This window comes from Callospermophilus lateralis, assembly GCF_048772815.1.
Source record: "Callospermophilus lateralis isolate mCalLat2 chromosome 11 unlocalized genomic scaffold, mCalLat2.hap1 SUPER_11_unloc_1, whole genome shotgun sequence".
In the NCBI taxonomy this organism is placed as follows: Eukaryota; Metazoa; Chordata; class Mammalia; order Rodentia; family Sciuridae; genus Callospermophilus; species Callospermophilus lateralis.
The window spans coordinates 3,025,025-3,044,223 of NW_027510153.1; the positions used below are offsets into that span (position 1 = coordinate 3,025,025).

The window sequence follows — 19,199 nt, forward strand, 5'->3', positions numbered from 1 at the left end:
TTCAACATTTTTCAAATGCAAATCAGGCCCCCATGAATCATTTTGATGATTATTTGAAACATTAATGCAACAGAGTTAGTATTCCTCAAATGATCCCCAAAGTCACCTCTATGCTAAGGAAATTCCTCTTCTTGATTACTTTGAACCTGTCAACATAGTGTCTCACCTTCATACAGAGAATGGCTGATCTCCAAATGACCTATTATTATATTAGGCCAACCTCTTCTTGAAGCAACAGAGAAAGGAAAATAAAATAGTGCATTAACATTTCACATCAGTAAAGCCAACTTTTCCCACACGTCAAGTGGTTCTAGCCTTCTGTGGTGAGATCCACTTTTTGTTTTTCCCTATGTTTATAGGTTACATTTTTAAAAGTACTAGTGGAGCCTCTGTACAGTGGATTTGTTCCCTAAAAGAAAAAAAGTTCAGATGAAAGTCTGCACACTTTGTTAGGATACTATTTTAATATTTCTAGGTATTTTTATTATAGTTCAAATTGGAAGATGAGAGTCAATTTCAATCTTGGAAGCTATTGGAATAATTTTGATTCATTTGATATTTCATACTCAGCATTTTCAAATTTATGGCAGTGCCACTTCAGGTTGCTCTATAGCTTTGCTTTTTTTTCTAATAGGTGAAACTAGTCCCACATGGGTATTCTGTGTGTGTAAGGGGAGGGGGTCAGTGTGTGTGTGACCCAGGGACTCGAGCAGGCTAGGCAAGCGCTTGACTGCTGAGCTATACACCCAGCCCTCCACATGGGCATTTTAAAAATCTTACCCTCATTGGAAACACACTGATTTATGGATAGGAAACATGTTTACATGTTCTGTTGCCTGTTTTACCCAGTGAAAACAGTGTTCAGCTGATAACAGGTATTCAATATGCATTGAACGGGCAGAATGAACACCAATTGGTGAACCAAAAGTGAGAGGTAAGGTAATGTGAACAGTGGGAAAAGTGAAACTGATAGAAACATAACATATGAATGACATAGTATCTGTCTTGAAGCTGCTGGTGGTGAGCTATCAGACAGGGCGTGATAACGATGTGTAAATGAGATCAAAACTGAGAAGGAGGAGCAGCTAGCTGCTTGGAAGGAGCACAGACAGATCCCCTGGACAGCTAACACTTTCTCTGGAGAGCAGAAGAACTTTCTGGCATATGCTTACTAGACAAAACTGAGTGTAAAGCAGATGACTCTGCAAGTTATTGGTATGTAAAACCTGGGTTCACAAGTGAGTGGTGGTCTGAAGGCAGACAGCACAAAATGGCTTGGCCCCTTGGGCCATTGGGAGATTGAGAGTCCATGCCCAGAGAACACAGCTGTGCTGTTGGGGCTGAAGATGTGTTTGCAGCAGTGGTGCTGTAACCAGAGGATCAGAGGACCAAGCCTGTGAGCTGTCCTAGGCAGGAGCAAGGGATCTCTGTGAGGTACAGTGTCTTCTCTCCTAATTTCCAAGGTTGACACACAGGCTTTGGCATCAGACAGTCTGTGTTCAAACCCAGCCTACCAGGTGACTTTACTTAAGCAACCTTAGGCCTTGGTGTGCTCATCTATTAAAGAAGGATTAACAAATTTCCTACTCCGTCCATGAGATAAGATCCTATTGCACTGTGTCTAAACATACTAACTGTTCAATGCATGCTGCCTCTTCTTATTAGTTCTTACTTATAACTTTTCTTCAAATTTGGAAGTTTCTTTTCATTTAGATCCTGAAGAAAGTTATAAAGATATTTTCTGATAGGGCTTTGCAAGTCTTAACATTCCCAAACCCATATGTGTGAAGTCCAGATACTATCTCTGAGTTACATTGGTCTCTTTATTCCATGAATTGTAGAGATAGTCATATTTTGTAGACATAAATTTAAAAAAAAAGAAGATTGTATTTGCTATCTCAGAACATTTCTTTTCTTTTCTTTTTTTCCAGTACCAGGGATTGAACTCAGGAGCACTCAACCACTGAGCCACATGCCCAGCCCTATTTTGTGTTTTGTTTAGAATCAGGGTCTCACTGACTGCTTAGCACCTCGAAATTGCTGAGGCTGACTTTGAACTTGCCATCCTCCTGCCTCAGCCTCCTGAGCTGCTGAGATTACAGGCATGTGCCACTGTGCAGGGCTATCTCAGAACATTCTTTCAGCTGTCAGAAGAACTGAGCAAAACAAAAACATTCCCTGACCTCTTCTACACATTGCCTTTGGACTTGCTACAGGGCCTTCTTTGTGAGCAGTAGTCAGACCCATACCCAGTGGCTCAACCTCTGACACAGTGCCTTTGGAGATAGATGCTATCTCTCTGTTGAGGGCAAATAGGAAAAGGTAGCTTGGCTGCTGGTGGATGAGGGTGAAGGTCAGGTTGCTGTATTGTTCCTACTTCTGAGCTCAGCCTGGATAATTCTGAAGGATCTCAAGTCCTTATTTCTGAAAACCTTAGAATTTTTGAGGGTGAATGGCAGATTGATGTGGTCTCTGATGATGGTAGAGTCTCATTTGGAAACAAAAATCATGCATGGAATTCTTTGATGTTTAGAACACTAGTATCTACTTGGTTACAGAAGAACAAAGGACCTGGCTAAAGAGGCAAGGTAGAAAACCTAAGAGGTGCAGGCTGGAAATGAAGGGCAGAGCCTCTGCTGAAGGAAGGAAACTTAATGAATAGAAAAAGGATTCTGGAAGAATAAATAGACTATGAGCAGGGCCAGACCTTCGTAGGGCCAAGCGCTTGTTTGTAGGTCCTACCCCTGTCATCTTGAACATATTAAAATGCATCCACATTCCACATTAACTAGAATTTTTTCTGCTATAAAGGTGGGGGGGATTTGAATTTCAATTGATGGAATAATGTTATTTTATAGATATTTAGTTGAATGTTTAATTTTGTGCAGTTTTTATTCTGTATTTTAAAACAACATCAACAACAAAAAATTAGGTCTGTGATATTTTTTGGGGGGTGGATGATGGGTAAAGTGGACTCCATTACTGAAGGAGGTTGAGGAGGAAGTATAAAGGTGGAGCACAAGCAAGTCCCTGTTGCAGTCAGAGGTGTGTATAATGGGGCAGTTCTTGACCTCAGCTGATGCTCAGAGCCCAGGAGAATGGGTGCAAATAGGGGCATCAGCACCAGATGTGCCTGCATTTGTGCTGTGCAGGCTGCAGTGGCCCTGCCTGGAGTTCCAACTGAAATGTAGACTGGGGTCCTCCCCATTTCGGGAGAGTCTCCACTCCATCATTTAGACAGTTTTCTCCTAATCATCTGGAGTGACCAGGCTGATTTTCCCCCAAGGAATATTGGGGTTCTAGTTTAGGCTGTGTATTCTGCAAAAGCAATGACACATTTTTTTCAAGCTTGGAAAAAAATGGTAATAAGAAAATTCTGCCATGACCCACAGCTTTCTTAATGATCACCTAACTGCCAAAAGCAGACCTGATTTGCTTATCACAGTGCAAAATCAATCCATGACTGCAAGAAATGTCAGCCTGTACATTTATTTTGCCTCAAATTAATGACTTGTTATCCTAGAAAAAAATGTCTCATCAAAGATGAATTTAAATATCTTCCATTTGTGTTTTCATAAGGAATATGCAAGGGGGCTTATAAGTATAATAAAAAGGTAACCTTTCTTCACAGCTATGATAAAAAGTTTCAGGAAGCAAGAGTGAAGACTTTCCTGTCCTAACTTTTGTCACCTTAAGAGTCCAATGGGGCCCTATGGATACAGGAGAAAATACAGGAGACCCTACTGACCCTTTTGTCCCCCGGTTTTAAAAATCAGTCAAATTCTTGGGGAAAAAATAGGTTTTATATAAAAATTGAATTAAATTGAAGATATTTAAATGTATGCACTGAGGAACACTAGTTTTTTTTCTAGGAGGATATATTAGAGAAATTTGAACTGAATTATTTGATTTAAACCTCTTTTGCATCCAAGTGAATAATTATTTCCATCATTATCTAGTCAGGAACATCACACATTTGTTATTCAAGGAAACTCGACAGAACAGGGAATGATAGTTTTTCATTTATGTTTTTATCTGTTTAATGCATGTTTTTGTCCCATTTTAGTTGAAGAAACAGCAAAAATTTGGTATTTGAATTGCAGTCATGTTCTACATCCAGAGGGAGAACAATTTATGTTTTGAGGGAAATTAACTGTTAATTAAAATGTTATTTTAAAGATATTAATCATTTGCCAGCACTCATGCCTTGGTATAAGAACATTAAAACATGCTGGTTGGTATATAGGCATCATGTAACTGCCCAACTGCCTGTTTGTGAAACACTTTCTTGTTATTTCCAGGAGGATCAACAAAAGGTGGTGTTTGGAAGAACAACTAATGATTAGGGTTCCACCTGCAGCTAGGTTTGGGAAGCCCCTTAATCGTTCTCAGCTTCAGTTTACATATCTTCAAAATGGGGACACCAAGACTACTTTACAGGGCTGATAGTTGTCCAACTATTTGCTGCTATTGCTCTTTGTGCTGACTTATCCACATTGTTTTGCCTGCTCACCCTTCTGACCATTGCCAGGCATTTACTTGGCAGTTGGTGAAAGTTAAGATTGATATCTGTGGCCATTGTATCAGGCAAAGTTAACTATCCCACAACTTTGGCCTCATTATCACTATGTTCTAAGTCACCAAGATAAACCATCAGGTCACGTTTTACATTCTTAGGGATGGATCAATTATTCCATAGTTTACTTTCCTGAAGGGTTTTGTTCAGTTGTGAAAAATCCATACATATGCCAAGAGGAAAGTTATTTAACAAACCTCCAAAGACCCATTACCAGATCCAACAGTTATCAAGATTTTGCCCAAACTACTTTTACTATCTCTCCCTCCCACCCTCTGTTTAGGCTGAATTATTTCAAAACAGATCCCAGCCTTCATTTCTTTTCGCCCTTGTATACTTCAGTTTGCATCTCTAAAAAGGATGGATATTTTCTAGTAAAGACATCATGCCTAATGGTATTTGATCAAGTTAAGCATATTTCCTTGCTATTATTCTAATATCTAGTGTTATTTATCTTTTTCCCAGTTGTTTTAAAATACATATTTTATAGTTGGACTGTGCAAATTAGGATCCAAAGAAGATCCATACATCACATTTGGTTATTGTATCCAAAGGCATTTTTAATGGGAAGATAAAGTAGATAAAAATTTTCATTGTCCTTGGTTGTGCATCATATATTATGATTAGTTTAAAATATAACTGCCTAATATATAGATATCCCTTATTGAGATAAAATTATGCAAAAGGGAAAATTCTGTTTGCTTTAGAAATTGAAAATATTGTATAGGCTCAGAGAAAACAGCGTTAGCATCAATTTATTTGGGCAGATGAGCCCAAAGGAGCATTGTGTTTGCCTGTATTTCTCCAGTGATGTCACTGTTTTGAGACTCAGCAATGTAAGATAATTGCTATTAGATAGCTAGACACACCATTAGAGATAGAGAGATTAAATTAAAACCATGAAATTGTTTCTAGGGGTCTCTAGAAATGTAATTATCCTCCTGTGGAATAGAAACACATAAAATTGTAGTCCTGTTTTCTGTTTGCCTGTTGTGAAGAGAAGACACAAATTATGCCCATTGAGTACATATATTTGAAGGTTGATACTTTTTTTTCAGGTAGCTGTTTAAAATTTATGTTATTCAGAAAAACTGCCTGGTGTTTAAAAAGTCTTCTCAACTTTGCTTTGTAACCAATTATATGAGTAACAAGTATTTCCGTGAAAATTGGCATGAACTGTCAGACTATTCACTGACATTATTCCATTAGCTATAGCATAACTAATTCATGGAAATATGTAGATCCAGCACCCATGTGTTATTAAATGGAGCCCAAGGGATCCTCCTGGTGGTGAAGAGGCACTGAATAGAATATACCTCCATGATGTCCCTAATTTGCTGTATGAGGAATTTCACAGGACTCTTCTGAGTGGTGGAGATACCCACTGCACTGAGAAGCAATGCATGTCATGAGGGACACTTGTGGCCAGATAATGGATTAAGAGGTTTGCTCCCAAAGCAGAATAGAAACCAAAACTATTGGGATTGTGACAAGGGCAGTAGGGAAAAATGTGACACCTAAACTCTTTTTTAGACAGAAGAAAGTGGAGTCCCTCTCCCATCCTTTCTGCCTGGACCACTGCACCAAGAGTAGCCCTGAGTTTCGACATACCGTTTGCCACTTGTCCTTTGATCGTCCTGCTTCAAATTTGGCAACTTCTTTGTGATCATAAAATGACACCAGCAGCTTCCAAATGCACAGGAGGACAACTCCAATGGGAAGAATAGCCAGTGAAACCCCCAACATGATCATAGGAATGTTTGGAGGTTTTGGACAGTCTGTGGAAACAAATGAAATTATAATAAGAAGCAGCTGGCACTATCAATGTTTTGATGTAGAAAAGCTTTGTTGTGGTTGTTGTTGTGATGGGGATTGAACTCAGGGCCTTGAACACTTGAACATACTAGGCAATCACTCTACCACTGAGCTCAGTCCCCAAATCATGGAAAGACATTTTTTCACTGGGTTTTCCTTTCATACATTTCTTACAATAGAGGGCAAATATTGACACCTTTTTGGTCTTGCTGAAATTTTAAAAAGCAAGTTATTTGTTGAAGGATAACTCTCTATTTCTTTAAAGAAGAGCAAACGACAAAAGAAAGTGTTTGGTCATTCAAAGTAAATAAATATAAAGTGGGTTTTTTTTGGTGTGTGTGTGTGTGTGTGTGTGTGTGTGTGTGTGTGTGTGTGTGTTGCTGGGGATTGAATCCAGAGCCTTATGCATGCGAGACAAGCACTCTACCAACTGAGCTATATCGCCAGCCCCAGTATACAGTTTTTTATGCTCTTGGATTCTGCATGTTCAAGATTCAACCAACTATGGATTGAAAATACTGGGGAAAATTTGTGTCTGTTTTGAACATAAAAGGGCTTTTCTTCCTTGCTACTATGCCCTAAGCATTGTAACAACAACAAAAAAAAATGGGTAGAATTTACATTGTATTAAGTACTATACGTAATCAAGGATGATTTAAAGCATATGGGAAGATGTGCTTAGGTTATATGCAAATATTATCCCATTTTACATAAGAGGGCTTACACACCTGCAGATTTTAGTATCTGCAAGGGATCTGGAACCAATCACCTTGCAGGTACCAAGGAGGACCATATACTTGATGGCTGACTTGAAAAGAGCTAATTAGAATCCAGAAGAGTGACAATTAGTGCATATAGAATATTTCAAGCACCATGAAAAAGAAACTATAGCCTAATCACTAAAGATGGTCTCTTCTGAGTACATGAAAAAGTAGAAATGGAGTGTGTGTGTGTGTGTGTGTGTGTGTGTGTGTGTGTGTAATGCTTGCAGACACCTTTTCATCGATCTTCCTGAATTAAGAGCAGTCTAGGAGATTATATTATAAAATTATATAAAACCTATCCCCTGAAAGGTTACTATTTGCTGCGACTTCCTTTTTTACAGATAGAAGACATGGCTTTCTTGTTGTTGTTTGGTTGTGCTTCTAAAGTAATGCTCTGCTTTCCTGGAAAGTTTCTGGCCTACAGTGGGGAGGGTTGGGTTTGATTCCCATCTGATGAACAGCAGCTGTGAGAATCAAGTCATGTTCTTCGATCTCATCTGCAAAACAAAGCTCACTGTTCCCTCAACTTTCCTGATGATGGTAATAAGCTGAAGTGCTCATGTTTATTAAACCTACAACTTCCTAGGCTCTTCGCCTGAGATTTTGATTCAATGGGTCTTGGATGAGGCCACAGACTTTTTTTTTTTATTAAGGGTGTTCCTAATGATTTTTATCCTCAGGGAAGTTAGAGAAATTAGATGTTCTGTATGGTCCTCTCAACTTGAAGAGTTCATGAAATGTTATTTTGACTCTATTGAGAGTATTAATATAATTTTGCAATTATCCAGTACCTCCCTTCATTGACAGCAAAATGACTAATCATCCTTGCACTATGCCTAGGAGATGATACATTTCTTAATGAAATGTTATAATTAAGCTCTCCTTTTGCTTTCATGGAAAAAAATACCATATAAAAATGATCATTAAATATCTGCAACCCTCTGCAAGAAGAGAGACAAAATCCATGGTATCTGGGGGAGGAAGCTATTCATGTTTAGTTTATCCTAACTCTTATTGCTCTTTGATAAGGAGAATTATACACATAGAGGAGAGTTTCATGTATATATAACTGGCCATGCTGCTTTTCAGGTGGGCTCTATAACTGATCTGAATCAAAAGGGGCCTAATGATGCATGCCTGGCCTTTTGTTCTTTGTAGAAACCATATAAGAAGATAGGGAAGAAATAACAAAAGTTGCTAATGACATAGCTACTACAGAACAAAGATCTAAAGACCCTGTTCTGGTCTCTAATAGGTTAGCTCAGTTCCTGAAAAGAAAGCAAAAGGGCTTATATCAATGAAAAATATAACCCATATTGCTATAGTTTGGTTAAGAAATGGGTTAGAGTGGGGCATTGTGCATTGCCTCTCAAAGCAGGATGAAGCTTGCTAAGACAGAAAGTAAATTAGGAGGACTCCCCAGAAGGGAATAAAGTGGGAAGAGGAATGACTTAGCAGAGATAATTATTTTAAGAACTTAAATCCACTGGACACTGTGTATTTCTCAAAGATTTTGGTTCAAGTATCAAAGCAAATATTACAGAACAGAGATCTTCACTTTTTATACTTTCTTTGACATTTCTCTTGATACTCAGACTGAAGTTAGATTTCTGGGTGGGAGTGAGAGTCACCTCCATCACTGTGTGATGTTTCCTATAGAGTCCAGGTCGATGCTGCACCTAATTCTAGGGTGCTGAGTGTTCAATGCTGTTGCTTGGACTAATCTGATAACACATGTGACTATTGAGCACTCGGAATATGGCTTTTCCAAGTTAAGTTGTGCTATTGGTGTAAAATAAACACTGATTTTGAACACATATTCTGAAAACATGTAAAATTTCTCATTAATAATTTTTATATTGATTTCATGTTGAAGTGCTAGTATTTGGATAAAAGCAAAATTTATTTCATGTGTCTTTTACTTTTTCATGTGGTTACTGAAATTTTTTAAATTATATATATGGTTCTGAAAACATTTAGGTTGGATATGCTGATCTAACATTTTTTGTGATTCACATGTTTGTTATGATCATACAGCCAGTGGGAGGCAGTATAGTACAGTGGTTAAGAGCACGGGCTCCAAGCCAAACAGTTGGAACTCCTCAACCAGCTCTGGTGCTTAATTAGTGCAAGATGCAGCAAATTATTTATGTCTCTATGCCTCAGTTTCCTTGTCTATACAACAAAAGTACCTGCCTTGTACGGTGAATGTAGTTTATACATATTAAGTGAATTAATACATGTAAAATATATGGAATGACAGCTTGCATTTGGTATTGGTAAGGGCTCCATAAGCTAGAGTTGCTCTTATATTACTAGTAGTAGTACTGATGTTATAGCAAATGCAGTCTTCTCCCTTTTCTTCCTCTAAACCACAAGGATCTGGATCCTCCACGCTGGAACCTACAGGTTCAACATCAGCAGTAGTTGGCACCTTCTAGCAAGGAAAGCTCTTCCACTCTCATTCCTTGACTGTGATGTGCTTTTAGGCTCTGAAAATTTCTACAGAGGTAAGAAGATGAAGAAGTTCTGCCTGTGTCCACAAAAGTTCTGGTGGGGCCTCACTGGCTCCTTTTTCCCATTTGCTTGGAAAATGTGGGAAGCATTAACCTCCCTTCCCCTTCCTAGGTGCTCATTTTGTCTCTTTTCTATCCAGACTTCCAATTGTCCTTCCAGATTTTCAGGTCTGAAAGCTGTGGGAAGGGAGGGACTTCTGACTTCCGGGGTGGGCTCTGCCCTCAGGGCATCTGTAAGCACCAGGCCTACCCAGGAAATAGGGCTTGTGTGAAGGAAGAGGCATCATTAGAGCCATCAGGGGACTCGTGTGATGCCTCAGGAAGATAATTTTTCCCCTTCACTTTCCCCACTACAAAAGCACAGAGATAAATTCAATACTATAATAAAATGCATCAGGGCATCTGTGTGTGCTCTGAAGGATGGCGTGTTGATGTGCCACTCATATTGTGTCGAAGAATAAAAGAATAGCCGACAGTTTTGTAATGAGGAAGCATTTATCAGCCGAAGGCATGTTTCTCTCTCTCTCTCTCTCTCTCTCTCTCTCACACACACACACACACACACACACACACACACACACGCACAACACATCAAACCAGTATGATACAAAACCTTTGAATTAAAAACAGGGTCAGGGCCTGGGGATGTGGCTTGGGCGGTGGCACGCTCGCCTGGCATGTGTGCGGCCTGGGTTCGATCCTCGGCACCACATACGAACGGAGATGTTGTGCCTGCCGAAAAACTGAAAAAGAAATAGATATTAAAAAGAAAGAAGGTTCTCTCTCACTCTCTCTGTCTCTCCACTCTCTCTTTGAAAAAAAAAAAAAAAACAGGGTCAGGGCCAGTTCTGGAAATTTATTTTTGGGGATGTGTGTTTCCAATAGAATTTATATCACACAGGATGGCTTTGATTTCAAGATAACCGCTAAAGCCACTGTCACAGTCACAAACAGAAGGTTAGGGGTGTAATTGGAGAATTTGACTTTATGAAATAGATAATGAGGAAGCAGGGTTTTTGTATTAGAAAATAATTCATCCTTGTTCAGCAGGATTCACCTTAAGTCTCCTTAACTGAACGATGCAAGCTGCATGTTGTGTATGCATTTCAAGGAAGGTGATTTACACGGGATTTTTCAAGAGCAAGTCTCCAGGAGCATTCTGCCTACCTGAGCTTCAAAATCAAGTTCACACTCATCCTCTCAAATGGTGCTGACTTCTCTCTCTCCCTTCCCCTCAGCTCAGCAATGTAGTATTTTTCTGATCATGTTTTCTTGATCGCATTGTGATGTGTTGAACTTACTTTCTGGTTATGATTGTATTGTTTTGGTTATTAGGCTCTTAAGTGATACCAATTTGACCTTGGTTTCACATTCAGGACTAACTTAAATTCTGTCAGCACATTGAAGAGCAAGCACAGACAGCAAACGAACCTCTGTTTTATTGCCTGGCCTGCTGCTGAGACCTGGACCAGAACTCAGGCTCTGGGATTTTTTGTGGGGAAGAAGAGGTTGTGGACGAAGTCTGATGAGGTCTGATTTAATGCAGCTGTCACCTGCAAGGCAGGTGCCCACAGCTGTCTTGGGAATAGAATGGCCCTGATTATGGTAATGAGGGGGCTATATGTTCCTCTTTGCTGAGAGCATCTGGGAGGATGTCTAGATTACATTGCTGCACAGTCCAAATGGATACTGATACTTTTAAAGGGGCCTTCTTTACAATGGTGTAGTCAAGCTTGCTGGCCAAGTATTGTCACAACAGTAAAAATAAATTAATATTAGGAAACAGAGACCGCAGTGTTAGGTAGCTCAGGGTCCAACAGGATAAGGGTAAACTAGAGACTTAAAGAAACCCAGAATGACAGTATATTGTATCACAACAGAAATTGAAAATAAAGTAAAAGGCTAATCTTCAATCTGTTTATTACAAATTTTAGTGGTTCAGCTCCTCTGCCAAGATGTAGCCTTTTCTGAATTAAAAATAAAAAAAAACAACAACAAACCCTAAAGTTGCCTTGTAGTTACCCTACCTTCTAAATCGGAGACTTTTCAATGATACTATTACAAACACTGTTTTTCAGAAACCTGAAGTAGAATGAACATTTGCTCTTAACCCAAACTTCTGGGACATATGGTTAGATATTAGTGTGTTTGACACAATGAGTCAGAATAATAAAATTGAGACCACTCCAAATAATCTTGGACACATTTATAACTTCTCTCATTAGCTTAAAAACAACAAGGTGTTAATGAAACAGAATCTGCCTGTGTTTCCCTGCTCCTTACAAAGAAAAATAATAGCCCATTGGGGTACAAAAGTGCTACAGCTATGGAAAGATAGAAATATAGGTCATTGTTTGTTGTCTTTCCATGTAATTTGTAAGGTAAGAATGTGGCAAAGTCTGTGAGAAGTGTGCCTTGTATTATTCATGAAAACAGGACTGGTAAACATTTAGCATTATAATTAAGATTTTAGACAAGAGAATGAAGAGAATAAACTGTTTTTGAACTCATTTAAAACATTATTTACATAGGAATATGAAGAAATCTAATTATAAACCATTCTAGATTGGTCATTTCCAAATGTTTATGACTGTCTAAATCACCTGGGGTTTTTGAAAAGATGGATTCTGAGGACTTGCCCCGCCCCCAAGGTGGGGGGTATGCACAGGGCTGCATGTGAAGGGCTGGTATACACATGGGCACTTGGATTTTGAGTGTGTGGTTTAATAAGCAGTTTAATGAGATGATTCTGATTAGAAGGTTTGGGAACCTCTGGGCAACATGTGATTAGTGAAATCTGTCATTTCATGTGTTTGATTGCAAATGAAACTGCATATACAATTCATACTTCGATCACTTTGAGGGTCTTCACCCACAGCTGCCTACCTCATCCCTCCAATCACCTGGGATTCCTAAAGTCTCCAGGAATGTGATTTTTCTTAGTGCCATGTTGTCTTCCTTCCCTCTGTGCCCTGGCCATGCGGGCCGATCCTGCTCCCTTGAATACACTTAATGAAACATTCTGTTCTCAGGTAGGAAATGTGTGGGATGGCTTATCATACCCATTTCAGTAATATTAATCCTACTTTTTAATTTTCTTTTAAATAGCTGCACTGAAGCACAGGGTGGCTTACTTTCCTTGAACAGGATTACATCAGTTTTAATGGAACTGCCAGTATGACCTTTGAGTCACAACTCCCATCTTGCTTTAATTACTTCACCACTCCTTTTCCTAACTGTTATGGCTCTAGACATAGCCTTATTTGTAGTGTTTGGGTATTGAGAAAGTATTATCAAATGTGCAATGAAAGATTTGCATAATTAGCTGTTAAGGTTTTCTTTTGTTGTTCATAAAAAATGGCCCTTTCTTTTTTACTCTCCTTTGTGAGTGCCCACATGGCTGCTCTAGAATAATACAGTGAAAATGTGATCTCCTGGTGGCCCAAGGAAATCATTCTCAGAGAAGGAAGAAATGTGAGAATGGGAATGATGAGGTTGGGGCTAGAAGGTCCAGGAAGGATGTGGAAATGGAAACTGTCTGTACCACTGAGGCAAGACAACCACGTGCTTTAAGCCCTCAGTTTAGGAATCAATTAGCAATTCTCAGTGGAAACAGTTTTTCAAGGGAAAAAATGTGATTCTGTCGTCAAACATGTTTAGGAATCCCTCCCTTTGTCCCTCCTGGTGATTCACACACATATTTAATTTAATGTGCACAACAACTCTCAAAAGTCTGGCAAAAAAGGGAAAAAATAATTTCCCATCTCTAACATTTATATGACCATGGGTGCTTTTCTCCATTGAATGTTTTCAGAGCTAGTGTTCCAAGAAACATGGATATTGGGGTAAATTAACATGACTCAGTAAAAGGAAGAGTGAGATTAAATCACATGTTCTTAGATGTGCCTGCCCAAGTCACTGACAGCACAATTTAGGATCAATTCACACACTTAGTAAAGTTATGCTTATTTTATTTTATTCTCCATGTCCTAGTGGGGGAAAGATGGGTTGCTAAAAGTCCCTGTGAAAGAGCAAATATGATGTGATCCGTTCAACGAGGTGTGAGCAATAACAAAACTGGTTCATTCAAAACATGGCTTATAAAAAAGGCTCATTGGCAAAGTGGCTCTTAAATTTACAGTCTGACAAATACCTTTTTTTTCTCTCAAGTCCATCCAGATTAAATAGTATTAATAATCCAATTATTATTTTCAACCCCCAAGTTGGAAATACCTGAATCCCCCTCTCTTGAAGATAACTGGGCCAAATACACAAAAAGAATAATGTAAATATTCTAAATGCCTCTCAAGACTGGCCTTCCTCTGAAATCCAAGCATTTGACAATCTACTCAGAAAACTGTGTACTTAACATTGTAACGACCCTGTGGAAGCCATCACAATTTACATGTTTCTAAGGCTCTATCCCTTTTTCCTTCAGCACATTTGATTTCCCATGTTGCTAGTGAATTCAGTTCTAGTCATTTGTAGGCATTTTCTGCAATTTTTTCTCATTTCTAAGAGACATCTGGTAAATATTTCCACTGTTTGCTGTGAAATGAACCTAGAAGGAAATGCTGAGACTCAGTACTAGTTACTAATGTGGACAGCCCACAAATGCTGCTTCGCTCAGTGCTTTAATGTTCTTAACTTTGGTATTTGTTTAAGTTACACACCATTGTGTCCCATTTACTGCTATTTGGCATGTTTATCTTTGGTCACCAGAAAAGCACTGATGAGGGGTCTTATGAGCACTAATCACATCCCTGCACATAGGGTAATTCAACTGTGCAGTCAGAACTCTCAATTTTGAGACAAGGCAAGTAATTTTCAAAAGAATATAAATGTCATTATATTATTCCATTTTGAAAATGAACTAATTTCCATATTCTAATTCCATCTATTCAAAATACATATCCTACAGTGTCATAAATTATTGTCTTGATTATTTCCCTTCACCTGAGATAGATCTTGGTCACATTGCTATTGCATGCAGAGTAGCAATTCTACCTGAGCAGCATGAAAATGCAGGGTTGTGATGATACAAAACCAAATTCTCCTAGATTGTCCCTTTATGCAGAATCAGTCATCTTCTTTGTTTTAAAGTCCACAAATTATTTTTTAAAATGGCCTTCCTAGCTAAAATGCAACTGATTGAAATATTTGCCATTATGAAGAATCTTATTGTAACTGTATTTAAAATAACAGATGAAAGCAAGAGTACAATTTGCTTAGCAGTTACAGATGACAGGAACTTCTGAATTTTGGGGGTGGGGAAAAGGAAATTAAGGGTGTACCATATGTGGGGGAGGGGAAGTGAATGCTTTTGAGAGGAGGAGGAAAAATGGCCATTGACCAGAACCTGCCCAGCATTTGGGAGCTACAATCAGGAAAACCATTTTACTGCTGCCTTTATCTTATCTTGAAATAAGGCAATCAGATGATTGAGGGCAATTTACAGTTTGGGGGCTTAACATTTGGTCATTTCTTCAACTTTCTTTCTTTCTAGTTTGGAAAATTCTTTCTGGAAATTCTCCACAATGGCATTTGTTAAGCAGAGGTGAAATGCTGACACTCTTGCCGATAGAGCTGAAGTCCAATAAAACAGCCATGACTTTAAATTGAGATTTTAAATCCCAAGCCACGGAGTTTTCAGCCTTATAGAATGCACTCACTTTTAAACAAAGAATTGAAGTGATCTAATGCCCTGGTACAAATGGGGTCAGGCCAGAAAGTCTCTTGATTTATAGCATTTCTGTCTCTGGAGAACCACGCAAAGGAAATGAAAGCCATTTAAGACAAGCAGCACCTTCCTCCTCACTGATAGTTGTGCCTGCTAGTTTGCATTTGTCCACACAATCTTCTTGGGCCTTGGGATCTGCAGACAGGTGGCACTCGATGTAGCTCCTGCAGACAGAAAGAATTAACGGAGTTTATCAGTTCATGTTGGTGGAAATAGATGTGTAGCTAGAATATTGCTTTATGCTCTGGTTGTAGATTATGCTACAAGAGTATCTTTCTAATGACACTGGCCTTTTGTCACTTTTGGAAAGATAGTTAGGCAATATCCAAGAGGATGCTGAATTATTCTGAATTCCACCCAGTAATCAATGTTCCCTGAGCCATCCCTGATAATTGCTGCTATACTCAATTTTCTGTAGCGATTGCTTCTTATTGATATTTGATTTAGCTATATTTTCATTTTACTTTTTCCAGGGAAAGCTTACATTTATAAATATGATTAGAGACTAGGCAAAGTTCTGAATTTAATCTATATCTTAACCAGAATCCCAAGAATGATTCGTAGTCTTCATATATGCCACATATGATTATTTTAATAATTCTTTCTTCTGTTATGCTTTTAAATAAATTCAAGCGTCGATAGGAGCATTTTTAAAAGCTTAGGATTAAGTCTGGATCCTCATTAATTCAAGCTTTTTAATAAAAGATTGCATTAATTTACAGAAAAGTGTATTTGCAAGGACATAAGGAAATTAAGCTACCTTAAAGATGTCTAGGGAACAAAGTAAAATTAGACCCTGAATTAATCTTGTGCTGCAAATCATTTTGCAAATAGATGGTGCTTGGAGTAATCCAAAACAACAAAAGCCTTCTCACCGTGGGGATACATGGCGCTGCATCCTTCCCCCCAGACATGGAAATGTGCACTCTTATAAGTGCTTGGTAAGCTCAGCTGAAGCTGCATCTCCTAAAACCAAACCTTCCTAACATTAGTCTAGAGAGTTCCCTTGTAGTGGGGGGACTAGAATTCCTCTACAGAAAAACTTAGGAGTGGTAACGTATTTGGAGTGGGGCTGTAAATCTTGTTGTGAAGTCGCTTTTGCTCTGCAAGTGTATTGCATTTTCCTAGATTACGTATTTATTTGGAGTGGCTTGGTGGGGGTCTGGGGGAGATGGTGGAAGCCCTTAAAGTCTCCTTTGTGCATCTCACTGATGACTGCACCAGCTGGACCAATGCCCCTCCCCACTGCCAGCACCTTTTGTATCCCCTCCTGAAACTGGCAATCCAGACATCACCGTCATTACTTTATAAACCTCTATCTTGCCCACTGGTCTATCAGCACCTGTAAAGGTAGAAACTATAACTATTTCAGTCTTTCCTGCATGTCCCTGGCTTAACACCATTCTTGGCATACAGTAGGCACTTAATATCTACTAGACAAGCAAACACACACGGATAAATGGAAGAATAGACTCATCTAATGTAAACATCAAGATCACTCTGATTCCCAAATTGGAACTACTTGAGTATGAATTTCATATCTTCCAAGTCAGATTTAGGATTGAACCATGTTAACAGAGGAGATGAAATAGAAAAATAATGAAAGGAACACCACGAAGGGACACTTTACATTGGATCCTATTCAAATAATTCTGCTCATGCGCCCATGCTTTGGCACTTGTCTTAGATTTCCAGGGATACTGACAGAGAAGTTTTGACACCTAAACGGTGAGTTATCAATGAGTAAAAAATTGATTTTCTCACTCCATTTTCATTGGATATGCAAATGTCACCATTTTGGGGTATCAGAAGTAGTGACAACCAACCTCTTAAGAAACACCCTAACAGCCTTCTGGGAAACTTGCTTCAATTGACTGACAAATTTTGCCCCAATTCCATGAAGAAGGTAGTTGCTAACCAAAGAAACAGTTTTCTTACTGGAAAATAAGAAAATGTTCTTATAGTCTTAAAAAATACAATACACAATAGCTACCTACAATGACAAGGACAAAAAGGTGCCAAAGAGCATGGAGGCAGAATGGAAAGCTAAGATCTTCTTTCTGGGCCTCTTTGCCTCCCTGATTCTGCTGATATGAAGAATCCCACAAGGTCAGGCTATGAACTTCTAGATAAGAAAGAAGCTTGTCTGTTTCCCCTGAAAAGGTACTGACTGCCTGTGGGTGTCAGCAGGATGCCTCCAGGGCTTTCCTTCTGTGTGGCTGGTATTGTAACTGACAGGCCATCAGATGTTATCAGTGTGGGACATCAGCTCCACTTCCCCCTGTTGTCTCAGGCAGAAATGTTAACTTTGTGATTCTGAATAATCAGGGCTGAGAAAGCTTCCAGGCAGAGACTGACTGTTGTTCCAGGCTGAGGATCACAGGGGCCCTGTGGGTTTTTGTTTCGATGGATGCCTGGAGACCAAACCCGGCAAAGACATTCTGAGGTCTGAGTTGATAAAATGTCTTTAGAACTTTGATTGTGAGGAACGTTTTCCACAAAGGGGACTAAAGCGATAGAGACATTACCGCTTTGAGTTACAGGGGTCACCGCAGGTAGGACATCGTTCACAGGTGGGACCCGAGGCTCCGGGGTTTGTGCAAACACACTTGCCGCAAATGCAGTCCCCACGCCCGCTGCACAGCACTCCGTCTTCAGAGACACACGAGTCCGTGCTGGTTGTGAAGTTATAGTATTCACCAGTCCAGCCCGGTCCTGCACACGCACTCGCCACAGTCACAGTCTCCGTTATCTGTAAAACACGCATTCGGTTCTCTGCTACCCATGGTCAAAGCCATCTGTAGGCTTGCGGGGAAGGGCATCTTTTCTCTTTGCCTTTAAATACTAGCAAAAAGACTGAAGAACAAAATGAGAAAAAAGTGTGTGTGTGTGTGTGTGTGTGTGTGTGTGTGTGTGTGTGTAAGTGTAGACATTTTATTAATATGTTTTGCTAACTGCATATGCTTATTGATCTGGTCTCCTAACTGAAGATCCACTTGATTACCTGATGTTATAGAAGAGAGAATTAATAACCAGATGAAATGAGAGAATCCAGGCAAACCTATAGCAGCTACTTGGTGCACATATGTACATATGTATATATACTTAATTGTTATTTTGATTTTTTGCCTCTAATTAATATGACATAAGATGGAGATGCAAGACAGGTTTGAATGAATGCCCACCCTTCTACATCATCAAGCTGATTGATCATGAAAGCCTCATCTAAAAAAACAGAGGGAACAAATCTACTTCCAATGATTTTGGTAGGATGAGATACAGTGTGAATCTCCTACTTCTGCATTCACCAGTTAGCTGTCCCATGGGCATAGAATGAGAGTTGGACAAGTTCAATGTTTTATAACAAACTTTGAGCATATACTGTGTGCCAAAGGTTATATTACGCCTGAGGATAGAGAATCAAATAAGACAAAGTCATTGAATTTATAATTTAGTACAGGAGGCAGGCAAATAGATACTACTATTACTAAATACAAAACAGTGTATTGGATACAGGGCAAAAATTTCCCAATTAAACTGGAAATTTAGGAAAGTTTCCAAAGGAAGTGATACCTGGACTGAAGGAAGGTAGAAGATGAAAGAAGAGTTTTACCTACATTTCAGGCAAAGAAAAAGACAAATGCTGAAAGTGTAGAATCATGTGGCTTGCTTAACAACTGTAGCAGTCTCATATGGCAGGAGCCAACGCTGCTTGTAGGATGTGATAGAGGGAAGGATGGAAAGGTCAACAAAATACCAGAAGTCAGAGTGTGAGATGGCTGAGCACT

At 39.2% G+C, this 19,199-nt stretch overlaps 1 protein-coding gene across 1 annotated transcript in view; it reads right to left on the reverse strand.

Moving 5' to 3' along the window:
- Positions 1–310: 310 nt before the first annotated feature.
- LOC143385940 (integrin beta-6-like) overlaps positions 311–19,199 on the reverse strand; it is a 49,702-nt gene continuing 30,813 nt past the window's right edge. Inside the window, 6 exon segments of the mRNA XM_076841375.1 lie at positions 311–409; positions 6,188–6,388; positions 14,373–14,400; positions 15,420–15,575; positions 17,940–18,121; positions 18,123–18,163. Of these exon segments, the coding sequence (XP_076697490.1) occupies positions 311–409; positions 6,188–6,388; positions 14,373–14,400; positions 15,420–15,575; positions 17,940–18,121; positions 18,123–18,163 (707 nt within the window).